Here is a 14,422-nt window from a genome sequence, read left to right as displayed (position 1 = left end):
CGCATGTTTTACAGAAACATGTTCTCCATCATGTTACTCCATAATAACATAGCTTCATATATCACCAACTGAAAAAATTTTGAGTGTCATGAAGTATAAAATACAGCAAAGAAGAGCCAGGTCTCTTGAGCAGATAGAATCCTATATCAGAAAACATGAGACAACATTCCTCTCCAAAAAGTCCAGAATCTGGTGTCTTCTCTTCCCAGATGTTTACAGACTGTTGTTGAAGACGGGATGCTACACAGCCAAAACTTTTTAAAGATGTGTTGCTGCCATCACATTCAAAATGACCTTATTTTTTAATCATACTTTAAATGGTGCAGATGAAGATTTGTACATCATTATATTTTGTTTTTATTCATATTTTAAACCATAGCCAACTTTTATGGAATAGGAGATATTTTCCAATTCTATTATTCTATTCTATTCCTACTACTACTATTAAATGTTGTTTTGGGGGGGGGGGGGGGGGTTAAACCGAACACATATAAATATAGAGGACAACATTTACTGAAACAGGTTATTTATTTATTTATTTGATTTTTGATTGCTTGTTAACTGTGCAAAAAGAAAATGAGGGGATGAACATTTAGTAGAAAACTGTGTTGAAGATTAACAAGTTCAGGAAGTTAAACCTTTCAAAATAAAACATTTACTTCCTTATGACACCATATATTGAAATTAGCTTTCATGTACTGGTATCAGTAAAGGAAAAGTCAGTGAAAGACACCACTTTAGAAATGGAAACATTTCTGATATACTTCTTCATTCTCGGGTCCATCTCAGGTGAGCTCTCACTGCTTGATGTGGCAGAAAAAAACTGTCTGCTCACACTGACTTTAAAGTTTTACTTTCTTTATTGTTTGTTTGTTTTTCACTTTATGAGACATCTGTTGAATACATTTCTAGTTCATGTTTAATCATATGTGACCTTAATATTATAAACAGAAAAAAAATTTTCCTGCTCAGATAACATGGATCAGAGAAGAAGCAGGTTTGTACTAAAGTATTTTAAATGAGAGTAGGAGAGCAGTGCCATGATCCTTATAATTCTCTCGGGGCTTCTATAGGAATGCTTAGTTTTCCTCGTCCTTTGTGTCGTTGTTCATTGATCGTTAATTGTTCATCATGCGACTTTAACTCTTTTTACTTCTCTGATTTGTTCTTCATGAATATAGAGAGAGAAGAGTGGAAACAAAAGACATTTAAAAGAAAGTTGAGTGCTTCCTTCTGAATCTCAGTTTGAAGCCATTCCAATTAAACCCTACAGTTCTTGTCTCCTTTCTCCTCCGGATGCAGGACTTGGGACACCTTTCTCAAGACTGATTTCAGATGTAGGACAGAGGAGACAGGAGAAATATGGGAAGCCTTTAATCAGGTTGCTTCTGTTGGCTCCCCTGTTGGCTACCTGTTTCTAGATTATGTTGTATGTGAATCTGTCAGTGTCAGTTTTGTTTCTTGAATTAACCTGCCGTGTGTGCTTCTTTTTCTTTTTTCTTTTTCAATAAAATCTCTAATGTAAATAACGTGACCTTTTCAGACTTGCTTTATTTTCTACATATTAATTAAACTTTTTGAGATTTTTTAATGTGACTGGACATCAATGTCTTTATAGCAAAATTTCAAGTTTTACATCTTGCATTAACACAGTTGGACCACATGAGGGAGGCATCCTGCAAGTTTTCTGGTGCATGAAACTGTACTATGCCCTGCCTATATGTACTTCCAGCTTCCAACAAGGCTTTGTGTGTTTAGCTGTGTTTTGTTGTGTGACTGATTTTCTGCACAAAAAAACAAGATTAATTAATTTGTACATATTGTAACTATTGCAAATGATCAATTTGAAGACAACAGACCTGTTAGCTGTATTCTTTTAAAATGTTTTCTCCTGTTTAGTCTAGGGAGGCAGTTAAAAGGCCTGTATTTTGTTTGTTGTTTTGGTTATGCCTCCCCTGAAACTCTTTACCTTAAAAGGAAAATAAATGGTTCTGTTTTTTGAAATAGAAATTTATTCTTCGTCTAATGTTGGCCTCAGGGCATGCTAGACACTATTTTGCCTTGCTTCATCATCTTACTCAGAATTTTAAATACTCACAAAACCTTATCAAGATTTTGGCTCAAAGTTTGACTTTTAGTTTTGAAAGCAACAGAAATGAATTGTTTCAACATTGGTTGCATTCTCTTGATAGTTTTAGGTCGTTTTGGATGGTTATAAAACATTCTCGGTATCTTTCTGAGTATTTTTCACTAAACAAATAACTAGGGCTGTGGCATGCAGGGAGGAATATATTACTGCATAGTGATTTGTTTTCTATTGATCAATTAAACTGTGGGATAATCGGAAAAACATCCTGTGACTGGACATCAACATCTTCATAGCAACATTTCAAGTTTTATCTTGCACTAATGTACCACATGAGGGAGGCATCCTGCAAGTTTTCTGGTGCATTAAATTACACACACAAAAAAGAAAATACAAAAAAAGAAATCTAGGACTCTCTTTGCGCATGAAACTGACACTGCATCTTGTTAAGTAGAGTTTCATTCACCATACTGAGTCAGTAGATTTTTGGTCAGTTTTATAGCAAAACATTCCTAACTGCACACTTCACGGATATTTAATTAATGGCTTTGTTACTACCACTTCTTGTTGTCTTTGTGGCATTTGCAAGTAAGTCTCAAAATTAAGATGTTCAGTATAACTTGTGGTCTCTTTACAAAAAGTCAGATTTTCCTTCGGTTGTTCGCCAAGGGCTTAGAATAGCAGAAAGTCACCAAAAGCAACAGCTGGTTAACAGTTTTAATAACCACGCGATTATTGAACGATTCCTGAAACTCGATCAGAATTATGTGCAGTATTATCTGGAAAAGCTGACATTAGACTTTAATGAAAATAACTCAAACTCTTCAGACCTGCTATATTTCATGCTAATCTTTATATATTCCACAACTGTTTTATATGTTTGAGTAACAACAGCACTTTGCTATTCTTCTCCCGCAGGTTTAACTGAAGGAGTTGGTTTGTTGCCTGATGGTCTGAATGCAGCTGTAGGAGAAACAGTGATGTTCACTACAACACTGACTCCAACAGAGAAACCGTTTCAATCTGTGAACTGGAGTTTTAATTTCTCTACGGCTATAATAATCGTAATGAACTCAGAAAACATTATTGGACCTGAGTATGAAGGCAGGATCACCTTCTTCACATCTACTGCGTCTTTGGAGCTCAGGAGTCTCACTCTGGATGACACTGGAGAATACGCTGTTAACATTATACAAGATGGAAAACCCCATAGTGGACGTGCTACTCTGGTGATATACGGTGAGCAGATGTAGAAATTCAACAGCTTAACTGTTTTTGCAATATTTAAGCAAGTTTACAATATATTGAACATGTAAAAATACCTGTAATGATTAGTACAAGTTTGTTACATCTCTCCTCACTGCAGTAAGGCATTCTTGCAATAATTTGTCTTATTCTTAAGACTGTGATATTAAAGACTTTAAAAGGTGGCTGTAAGAAACTGAATGGTTTATTTGAAGGTAATATTGATCCCCATACAACAAAGAAAAAGCTGAGAACTTAATTGTCTCATTTATTCTGTTCAGAATAGTCGATTAAATGGAATTTATACAAATTAAAATATTTCAAGATTTTGATTGGTACAATATTTCTTTCAATTATTACTATTCTGTCTTTTTAGGTTGGGTATGTAATATATCCTCCTTAACATGACATGGTTTAGCTGGAATTGATTTGTAATTATTTTAATGCTTATTTTCTGTTGTTGATGCGAACAATGTTTTTCTTTCACAGAGAAAGTCTCCAGTGTGTCAGTAACTTCCAGCAGCACAGACTTGGTTGAGTTCAGTGGTTCTGTCTCTCTGTCCTGCTCTGCCTCTGGATCCTCTCTCTCTTTCCTCTGGTTGAACGGCAGCTCTGAGGTTACAGCAAGTGACAGAGTTCAGCTCACTGATGGAGGCTCCAGTCTGACTATAATCACTGTGACCCGCTCTGACCAGGGACCATTCAGGTGTCGTGTGTCCAATCCTGTCAGTACTGGTACCAGTGATCCAGTAAACCTCTCCATCAGCTGTGAGTTACTAAACTAAATGTTCAGTAATTTATCTAAAAACTTCTTCAGACAAGCATCAGAGTGTTTAGACATCATTTTAGATTTCAGAATATTAGATATGTCCGATAAGCTGAATAGAAGATAGATGAGATCTTTTTTCTGTTGAGATGATGTGAAGCAATGTAGTTGTGTGAAATAATTTTACGATTTCACAAGAAAAACTGAATTTAATATACTTTTACATTTTCTATCCACCCAACGTAACTTCTATGTCCCCTCTACATTTAGATGGTCCGGAAAATATAAATTTGATCTTATCTCCATCACAAGGATGCTTTGCTGTGGGGTCAGACATCAGCCTCACCTGCTCAGTTGGATCCAGACCTCCTGCCCAGTTTAACTGGTTTCTGAATGGAGATCAGCTGCTTGATACTGGATCAGAGCTCAGACTGATGAATGTTCAGATGAGTCAGAGTGGAAACTACAGCTGTCAGGCCTTTAACAGCAAAACTCTGAGATCTCAAACATCTCAGCCTTCAACCATCACTGTGCTGGGTAAGTGTAATTTATTAGTCATCATAATCTCAGGTAGATAAAATGTTGACAACGCAGACATAGAATACCTTTAAAATAAAAGAAAAAGCAATATTTACTGTTTGCTTAATACGTGCCTATTATGATAATAATTACATTACATGCTATGATCTATACTAATATAACTAAACCTTTGATCACATGCAGACTAAAGTGGTTGAAATATGATTTGGTTTATCTACGATTTTAACCTTTTTTAATGGTGTCGACCAGAGATCCTACATAATTTGATCTTTTTAATTATCATTTGGTTTAGTTTCATGCTACTACTGCTCTTCCTCTTCATCCCATGTGGGACACAAGGCTGCCCATGATCTGTCATCTTGCCATGCCAGGGTTGAAGCTCCAAACATATCTAACACAATATAATACTTAATATATAATATTAAAATATAATATTAGGTATTGGCTAATATAACTTACATTTGGATATCAATTCTGTCAACAGAGACAATATGTCTATGTTTTAGCAGTGTGCCAAATATATACAGAGCCAGGTGGGGAACCCTAACATATGTTTAGTGGCTCAACATTGGCAGGAAAAATCACCACTCACACAAATTTCTGATGTGAGGTTCAGTCGGTTTTCTTTGTGTAAAAGATGTGATCAGCTGACCTGCTGCTCTTTGTTTGAAAGTTAGAATTCAGTGAATGAATATAAGCATCATCATCTTCAATGTAAATTCATCTCTGCTACATTTGATGTAACATAAATCTGTCTATGAGGACCACAGCCAATGTGTGTCAGTCCAACACAGAGCTTTACTGTGAATTCACCAAATTACTGCAAACTAACTGTCACGATGAGTTGTGTGGCTGTCAGTGGCTGGACCCACGTGCAGGACTCGGAGACAAAACATGAACTAAACGGCAGCTTTATTTGCTGGTGCGTCACGCTTGGCAGTACATAAACAACAACTTTAACTAGACTGGAGATGCTGAAGGTAGACGACAATGAATACACACACAACGAACGTGGAGGACGCAACAACTGGCAGGGGAAAAACACAGGGCTTAAATACATACTGAGGTAATTAGGGAATGTGAAACAGGAGGAGAGCACTGCTGGGACTCAGACATGACAAGACAAGGGGAGGCAAAAACTGCACACACACACACACACACACACACACACACACACACACACACACACACACACACACACACACACACACACACACACACACACACACACACACACACACACACACACACACACACACACACACTAACATAAGACAGATTTTCACAATAAAACGGGAAACAAGAAACCACTAAACAAAGAAGCAGACACGACACAGACCGAATAGACACTGAACAGAAACCGCAATACACATGAGAACCCAAACCCTAAGAACTGATACCTCACCAAGAATAACTGAAACAGATCAATAATAATAATAATAATAATAATAATAATAATAATAATAATAATAATCAAAAGCACTAGAACATCAGAAAATAATCCATAATGCAAAAGTAAACCAAAACATAATAAACTCAGAATACTGGGTCCAACGGACCCAGAACCGTGACAGTACCCCCCCTCTAAGGGCTGGCTCCTGACAGCCCCAAACAAAAAAGCACAACAAAGCACCAGGCCAGGGTGGGCGGAGGGGGTCCAGGATGGAGGGACAGAAACCAAACAAAAAACAAGGAGCAAGAGTGTCCAAACAGTCCAAAAAAACACAGGAAAACACATCAAAACGAAACCAAACCAAAGCTCAATAAGAGTCCACGAACAGTTCAGGGGGTCGACCCGGAGGTCGACAGCACAAGAGCCAAAACAGTTCAGGGGGCCGACCGTGCACACGGCAACGGGCAAACAGTTCAGGAGGCCTACCACTCGGAAGGCAGTGGCGGCCACTGAGCAGATCCGGAGGTCGGCCGCGATGCCAGCAGCGGCGACGATCTCTCTCCGGAGGCCGCCCCCGACGGCCATAACGCCCAACTAGAGGCCTAGAAAGCGGCCAGCAGAGGCGAGGCGGAACAGGATGGGCTGGGTCCCATGACAGTGTGGCAACTGCAGGACCGGACGAGGTAGGGCCAGACAAAGGTGGAGCAGAAGCCGGGCCAGGCGTGGACGAAGACTCAGAGGCAGGGCCAGGTGGCAGCGGGACGGCTGCAGAACCTGACGGCAGCGGGACGGCTGCGGAACCGGGCGGAGATGATGATGGCTGGACAGCCCTCCCCGGACCGCCAGCAGACGGGAGGATGTGCTGTCTGGGTCCTCCAGGACCCTCAGCTAACGAGGTGTGGTGCTGGGTGGGCTCCTCGGACCCACCAGCAGACGTGGCATAAGGCTGGACGGGCGACTCGGGCCCTCCAGCAGACGACACTTGAGGCTGGCTGGGTTCTCCCGAACCCCCAGCAGACGAAACCTGAAGCTGGACGGGCTCCTCGGGCCCTCAAGCTGACGTGGCATGAGGCTGGACGGGCCCCTCGGGCCCTCCAGCTGGAGCAGATGCAGGACCAGAGGCCATTGGGACCCCTGGCTGCATAGGTATCTGGATTGGTGCTGGCACTAATTGCTGAGTTACCGGCTGGGCAGTTGACTGAAACAGAAGTTGTAGTGGTGGTCGTGATGATGGTTGTGCTGGGTGTAGTGATGGTTGTTGAACTTGCAACAGAGCGGGTAACCGACTCCCAGCAACTCTTCTCCGGGGAACAGGGACGGGTACTGGGCCTGGCTGAACATCAGCCATCCCCACCTGAAGAACAGATTCAGGTCCAGGGAAGAGCTGTGTTTTGGCTGCCTTACCCCCTGGGGGCCGGTGTGGGTGCAGGAGCTAGCTGGACTGCCGCTGCTCCCACCCGAGGAGCTGAAACGGGTGCAGGAGTCAGCGGGGTCTCAGTTGCCCCCACCCAGGGGACCAGAACAGGCACAGGCAATGACCGGGTGCCTGCCATCCCCACCCGAAGAGCAGATACGGGTGCAGGGATGAACGGAGCCATAGTCTGCCTGGGAACCGGAACTGGATGCGGAGAGCAGAGCAGAGGAGCTGTAACAGTCACAGGGAAAACCAGGTTTATGGTACCAGACATGGTTCTAGAAAACCGAGACTTATGGCAGGTTGACCTTGGTAAAACTGCCATTCTTAAATTGTCCAGGGTGACGTTAGCAGTCTTAGAAAAGATGAGTTCAGGGGCAGTCACAGGTGCTGGAGAAATCATACAAGCAGTATCTGAAGAAACTGGGTGTGAAGCAACATTAAACACAGTCTTACAAAACTCAGCCTGGGAAGTTGCACACACAGTGTCCAGGGCTACTGGCTGAAAAGCATGGCGCACAGAGTTGTACAGACATGATCGTGGAACCGAAACTTTAACTTGAGCAACCAACTCAGCAGTGTTCAAACCAAGTATTTTTGCCAGCTTGTTAACCGCAGATGACACCTTGTTGCTCTTAACCTGGACAGTCACAGAACGCATAGTCTTGAAGAGTTCACAATGAGCAACACAAACAGTCCTTGAATGAGCATACTCTGGGCTTGTGAAATTTAACTTAGGGGAGGTTATGGAAACATGAGGTTTATCGCAGGCAGCCTCAGAATGAACTGGCTGGTGAGCCACGTAACACATAGGTGAAGCAACACCAACAAGTGTCTCATGAGGTGTAGCCTGAACAGCATAGATGGAATTCAGTTGGGAAATTGAACTGTCCCTGTTTAGTTTAGCAGTAGGAGAAATTGTCTTTTGAACGGCATTTTTAATGTCCTGAGTGAGATTATGATTGTCCAAATCAGAAAATTCCATAACAGATTCACATGTGTAATCTACACCTGAAAGCTCACTATTGACTAGTACTCCCGAAGCCATCATTGCACTATTAACTGATCCACAAACAGGTGGCTCGGAATCAACATAACTTGGCTGAGAAGTGAAAACAGAAACCCCAGTCTTTTCAGAATGAAACCCAGAAACACCACTCTCAGTTACAGAACACAAAACTTCTTTTGACTCTGAAATAAGGTCATCTGATTCCTGAATTTTCTCAAACTTGGGAGAAACAAAAGAGGGAAAAGTAGAATGCTCAGAGTCCCGAAAGACAGCCACAGAGTCAGCCATCTTGGGATCATCAGTTTCTATCTTTGCAGACCCTGAGTTAACAGTCAAAAAGTTAACCGACTCTGAATTCACTGGCTCAGAGCTAAAAAGTCCCAGCGTGGAAGAAGCCGGGTGACAATTGTTCTGCTCACTCACCACGTCCAGCAGTTCAGAGCAGGAACTGGACTCGGGTTGCGGTGAGGGACGGCGACGACGAGAACGCCGCTTTCTCTTGGAAACGGGAGCGGCAGAGGAAACGGAAGGTGTCGGAGCAACGGTGACCAGACCCTCCGACCACATTCCTGCCAGGCATGAGGTAGGTGAAGGGTGGTCGGAACCAGACGTGAGGGAGGAAAGAGTCCGATGCTGCGACTGTGGCTGCTGCAGCGGGGCTGACGAAAGCTCCGTCCGCTGCGGCGGCGTGAGAGGGCTTGCTCGCTGTGACTGAGGCAGTGTGGATGAGGAGATGAGGGTGAATCGGGCCAGCTCCCGGGCTTTGACTGCCTCCTTAGCCTGGGTCAGCGAACGGCTGAACTCCGAGGCAATAGAAAGCTGGCGCAGTTGAGGACTTCTGTCGAATATGGCTTGTATGGCATTCAACCCGACTGAGAATGTCTGCAAATCCGAGGCGTGGCTTATGCGAGTCACCAGTCCGAGGATGCGAGCAAGGTCCACCTCTCTCTCGAGGTGAGCTGAGTCCGCTGGGTCCATGTTATGGTTGCGTCCTTCTGTCACGATGAGTTGTGTGGCTGTCAGTGGCTGGACCCACGTGCAGGACTCGGAGACAAAACATGAACTTAAACGACAGCTTTATTTGCTGGTGCGTCACGCTTGGCAGTACATAAACAACAACTTAAACTAACTAGACTGGAGATGCTGAAGGTAGACGACAATGAATACACACACAACGAACGTGGAGGACGCAACAACTGGCAGGGAAAAACACAGGGCTTAAATACATACTGAGGTAATTAGGGAATGTGAAACAGGAGGAGAGCACAGCTGGGACTCATCAGACATGACAAGACAAGGGGAGGCAAAAACTGCACACACACACACACACACTAACATAAGACAGACTTTCACAATAAAACGGGAAACAAGAAACCACTAAACAAAGAAGCAGACACGACACAGAGACCGAATAGACACTGAACAGAAACCGCAATACACATGAGAACCCAAACCCTAAGAACTGATACCTCACCAAGAATAACTGAAACAGATCAATAATAATGATAATAATAATAATAATAATAATAATAATAATAAACAAAAGCACTAGAACATCAGAATATAATCCATAATGCAAAAGTAAACCAAAACATAATAAACTCAGAATACTGGGTCCAACGGACCCAGAACCGTGACACTAACCTCTTTATCCTGGACAAAACTACCCAGTATTTTCATTTAACATTTTAACAACACAAAGTTAAACACAAAACACATTATGTACAGATTTAATATGTGATTAAAATTATGACATTACATTTAAGCTTTAAATTTGCAGTTTATCAAGTGTTACTGAGCAGTCCTTACATTTAAATATATTCTCTCCTCTCACACACAGTTTGTGTGTTTGCTGATTTTTGTTGAGCTGATAGAAACATTGAATTTGAAATTACCTGACACCTAAAAAAACATCACCCCCTTCATGTTTCCTCCTCTTCTGTAACACTAGCTAGATTCTGAAGTACCGCAAACACAACTTACAGACACCTGCACTCCTTCCAGCCCACTTTAACTCCTGAATATAAACAGTACAGATGATGCCATTGAACCTAAAGTAATGAGTCTGTTTTAAAAATGTAAGAAGTAGAAAGTACACATATTTGTTTAAAAATGTAAAAGTGAAAAGTTGTTTGAAAAAAAAAATACTCAAGCCAAGTACAGATACCTGAAAATTCTACTTAAGTACATTAACGAAGTATTAGTACTTCGTCACTTCTCATCTCTGCTGGTCATCGGTGTATAAATTTGGCCCTCAGTTCATCACCTATTTTTCTTCTTGTTCACAATCTATAATTTTTCCTTGTTAATATTTTTTGGGGCAAACAGAGAAAATATCAGCTGCTTCTGTCAAACCATCAACAAACCTGCCAGTTGAGGGAACCTCTGTCAACTTAACCTGTGAGGCTTCTGGCTCAGTCTTTACAAGAAACTGGATGAAGGATGGCTCAGATCTGACCCCGACTGACAACATGATCCTTTCTGACAATAACAGAGTGTTGACCTTTGACACTGTGAATAGGAAAGACAATGGAGAATATTTCTGTCAAATCAGCAACCCCGTCAGCAGTGATGGAGCTAAATACATCATGATTGTTAACTGTAAGTAACATCCTGGTCAGTCTACACTTCTTGTTCATTGATATAGTAAAATTATTTCAAATTTTGAATGGTACTACTAATATGATATGTAGTCTAGTAATGCAGAAATGTAAAAGTAATGAACACATTTACTATTTTTGCCTGTTTTTCAGATGGACCAGAAAATGTTCAAATCAAAGGTCCAAATGAGATAAATATCAAAGACACCTTAAAACTGACCTGCTCTGCTGAATCCACACCGTCTGCCAGATTCACCTGGTTCTTAAATGGGACAGAGATACTCAATAATTCTGCTGAGTACATTAAAGAAGAGGTTGAATTTTCTGACAGTGCCAACTACACCTGTCAAGCATGGAATAATATAACTGAGAGAACATCATCATCAGTGGTGCATGAACTGACTGTAACAGGTATGTGCATGTGTTTATCCTCTTAGATGGTACCATTGATAGTTTAATGATGGTCAATTTCCTGTAGTTTTCTATGAACTAAATTTTGGATGTTTATCTTCAGATAATATAACAGTTGTTACTAATACTGAAATACCCTTTAGCAACACATTAATCATCAGCAAATTGTTAAGAAATTGGTACATCCACCATTTTCACACACACAAGTACTTTTCATGCAACAAGAACATTGCACCAATCAAGAGTCCTCTGATAGTTCTAAAATCATAAAAATTAAATAAAGAAAGACACTATTGAGTAGTTTTGAGATAATAAGACAATTTACTGTCAAAATTTATTTGTTATCTTTATTTATACTTTTCCAGATCAACCATCAGGATGTGCTGCTGGTTGCATCGCTGGAATACTAATCACATGTTGTGTCATCTTCACTGCAGCAGTTGGTGGAGGGTACTACATTTATAAGAAAAAGTAAGTGGAGAATATATTTAAAATAGCACCAGGTGTCAGACCGTGGAGTTGAAGTGAGAAGGGCCCAAAATATGGTACTCTGATGGTGAAGAGAAGTGAGGGTTATTTACAGTGGGCAAAGAAACACAGTTATGTACAAATCCCAGGGACTGTGGCTCCAGTGGCGATTCCTCCCCGAATCCCACACAGTGCAAATGTCTGTGAAAAGGTGAAAATACAACAGCTCCAAAAATTCCCATTCCCAGACAGTGTCTCCACTCCCGTCAGAAAATGCACTCCACTCCCGATTCCTGGCAACACACAAACACACATAGGCTGGCAGGGAAATCAAACACCAGCGAGGCCTTTCATGCACATTAGTCTACGGTTGTACTAACAAGTTCTTAAATAGAGCGCTCTTAACGAGGCCATCAGCTGCAGCTGTTGATGGCTGATGAGCGGCAGGTGTGGCAGCTTCTAGTGAGGGAACACTTCCAGGTCGCAATCCCTCAGCAACCCAAAACATCCAGGAGTGTGAACCAACATAACCACACACAGGGAGACGAAGGAAAAAGGAGAAAAAAACAACCAAAACACTACATACGGAAAAATAAATATAAGTACATAAATACATGAGCCCTCGGGCCCTAGAACCAGGCCATGACACCAGGAAAGCCTTTCTCTTCTTTAATCTACATAAAATATTGTAATCATAGAAAAATGTCTAGAATTCAGTGGTACAATTCAACAAATGTTTCATATTCTGCAAAGAGTCACTTGCTAACATTCTACTTCTGCTGGTCTCAGAGTAATCACGAAGGAGAATCAATTCTTTTCACTGCTTGTTATTGTTAATCGTGCAAAATAAACACTTATTGTAATAAATACTGGGATTTCTTGTTAAATTCAAATATAACTTTAGTGTTGTAGTTTTGTGTTGGATCTTATTGCATGACCACATTTTAATAATGCTTCATTTCAAATATTTAGATTCAACAAAAATCCTCAGAAACAAAATACAGGTAAGTTAGTTTTTTTCTTTTTTAATTCTAAAGTCACCTTACACGTTTGTTATAGCAAAATAAAGAAATTAGAGAATCAAAATTGTTGTTTTAATGGATTCCTACATGCACTGTTACAAATCTTTGCTTTCTTAGAACAAGAAGAAAATATGTATGAGAACATTTCCATTACAAGAAAATAACAAATATAAACCCAGTGATGACCTTCCCTTTTCAAGGTAAGTTTAACATTTATTATCACTGTTAATTAAGAAGGAACAGTTTTGATAATTGACAAGAATATTTTCCCATTTCTGTAGATTTTTAGAAGTCTTCACCTGCTGCAGACAATTAACGTTATAATCTTTGTTGGTTTGATATCATATAATGTTAAACAAGATGTGTTAAGATGTTTTAACTAATAGATTATTATTCTCCATGTAAAATAAATATTAATACTTTCTCTGTAATAAATCTTCTAATATTTGCTACTTTATTTTAAATATATATAAAACAACCAACACATCACAGTTGTGTCTCTTGTTTTTATGTAAACACATGTAATTACATGAATTTGCACATTAATGTTAAAATCTGATTACAGAGTGATGTCCAACGTGTGGACTGAGGCCTCTTGTCAGGACTGCAGGTGTTCCGCAGTGATAACAGAAATTCTGTTTGAAAGTATACTTACTGTTAAATATCTATTTACATTTATTTAAAGCGGAAATTTATAAAAAGCTTCAATTAAAAATGATAACAGGAGTTTGTTAGTTTTACTCATTACTCTGACCTAAAATTACTCCTCTTTGCGTCGCATTTGCTTTGCATGTGAATCGCTAGCATTAGCAATTTTTAGCCATAAGCCTGTATTGTTTATGTATTTTGATTAAAACATTCAATTAAATACATCACTCTTTCATTTGTATTTTAATTAGAGTAAAGATTTAACATTGGGTGGACCGCACAGGATTTTCTGGTTTAAGTGGGCAGCAGTACTCTTGACTTTGGGAACGGCTCTACCTACATGTTAAAAAAGGTGTCAAATAAAATCAGAATCTGACACTTTTGTTTTATACGCTGCATCATGCTACCCACAAGTGGATTTTCTGTGGTTTTGAGGGCAGGATGCTGAGTAAAGATATTGGGGAAAGCGGTAAAGTTGTATTTTACTGATTATAATATTTGATTGCCCCTGAGGTTTGACAGTAGTTTCTGCAAACTGTAAACCGCTTAGTTCAGAATTGGATGTTGCAGTTTTCAGTCTGTCTAAATTTTATATTAGTGATGTAAATCATGCTTCTGTTGTGTTTCAGCTTATCTTTTTTCTCAATATGAAACTCCTTGAATAACAGAAGCTTAGCCTAATGTGGAAGTTCTTAAAACTTTGGCAGCAAATTTTTTACTGAACCCTTAAATGTATAAAACAAGATGATCGATAGGATTATAAAACCCACAGAAATGATTCAAAGAAGTGGGCTAATGGTTTTATAGCCACTGATAAGAC

The 14,422-nt window shown here is 40.3% G+C and overlaps 1 protein-coding gene across 1 annotated transcript; it reads left to right on the top strand.

The window, feature by feature from the left end:
• Positions 1 to 689: 689 nt before the first annotated feature.
• Positions 690 to 13,411, top strand: LOC120442652 (carcinoembryonic antigen-related cell adhesion molecule 5-like). Its single transcript, XM_039619532.1, has 10 exons — positions 690 to 789; positions 3,005 to 3,325; positions 3,821 to 4,099; positions 4,368 to 4,634; positions 10,782 to 11,054; positions 11,207 to 11,464; positions 11,830 to 11,935; positions 12,905 to 12,936; positions 13,072 to 13,154; positions 13,236 to 13,411. The coding sequence occupies exons 1-9, from the start codon at positions 744 to 746 to the stop codon at positions 13,116 to 13,118; spliced, it is 1,629 nt and encodes a 542-aa protein (XP_039475466.1). The 5' UTR covers positions 690 to 743; the 3' UTR covers positions 13,119 to 13,154; positions 13,236 to 13,411.
• The last annotated feature ends 1,011 nt before the right edge of the window (positions 13,412 to 14,422 follow it).

Source organism: Oreochromis aureus, linkage group 11, assembly GCF_013358895.1.
Source record: "Oreochromis aureus strain Israel breed Guangdong linkage group 11, ZZ_aureus, whole genome shotgun sequence".
Lineage (NCBI taxonomy): Eukaryota > Metazoa > Chordata > Actinopteri > Cichliformes > Cichlidae > Oreochromis > Oreochromis aureus.
This window is presented reverse-complemented; position numbering and strand designations above follow the sequence as displayed.

Coding starts and splice junctions, on each gene's coding strand:
- LOC120442652 (XM_039619532.1), top strand. CDS start 744: ATGGAAACATTTCTGATATACTTCTTCATTCTCGGGTCCATCTCAG. Junction 790..3,004: donor CATTCTCGGGTCCATCTCAG/GTGAGCTCTCAC, acceptor CTTCTCCCGCAG/GTTTAACTGAAGGAGTTGGT. Junction 3,326..3,820: donor TGCTACTCTGGTGATATACG/GTGAGCAGATGT, acceptor TTTCTTTCACAG/AGAAAGTCTCCAGTGTGTCA.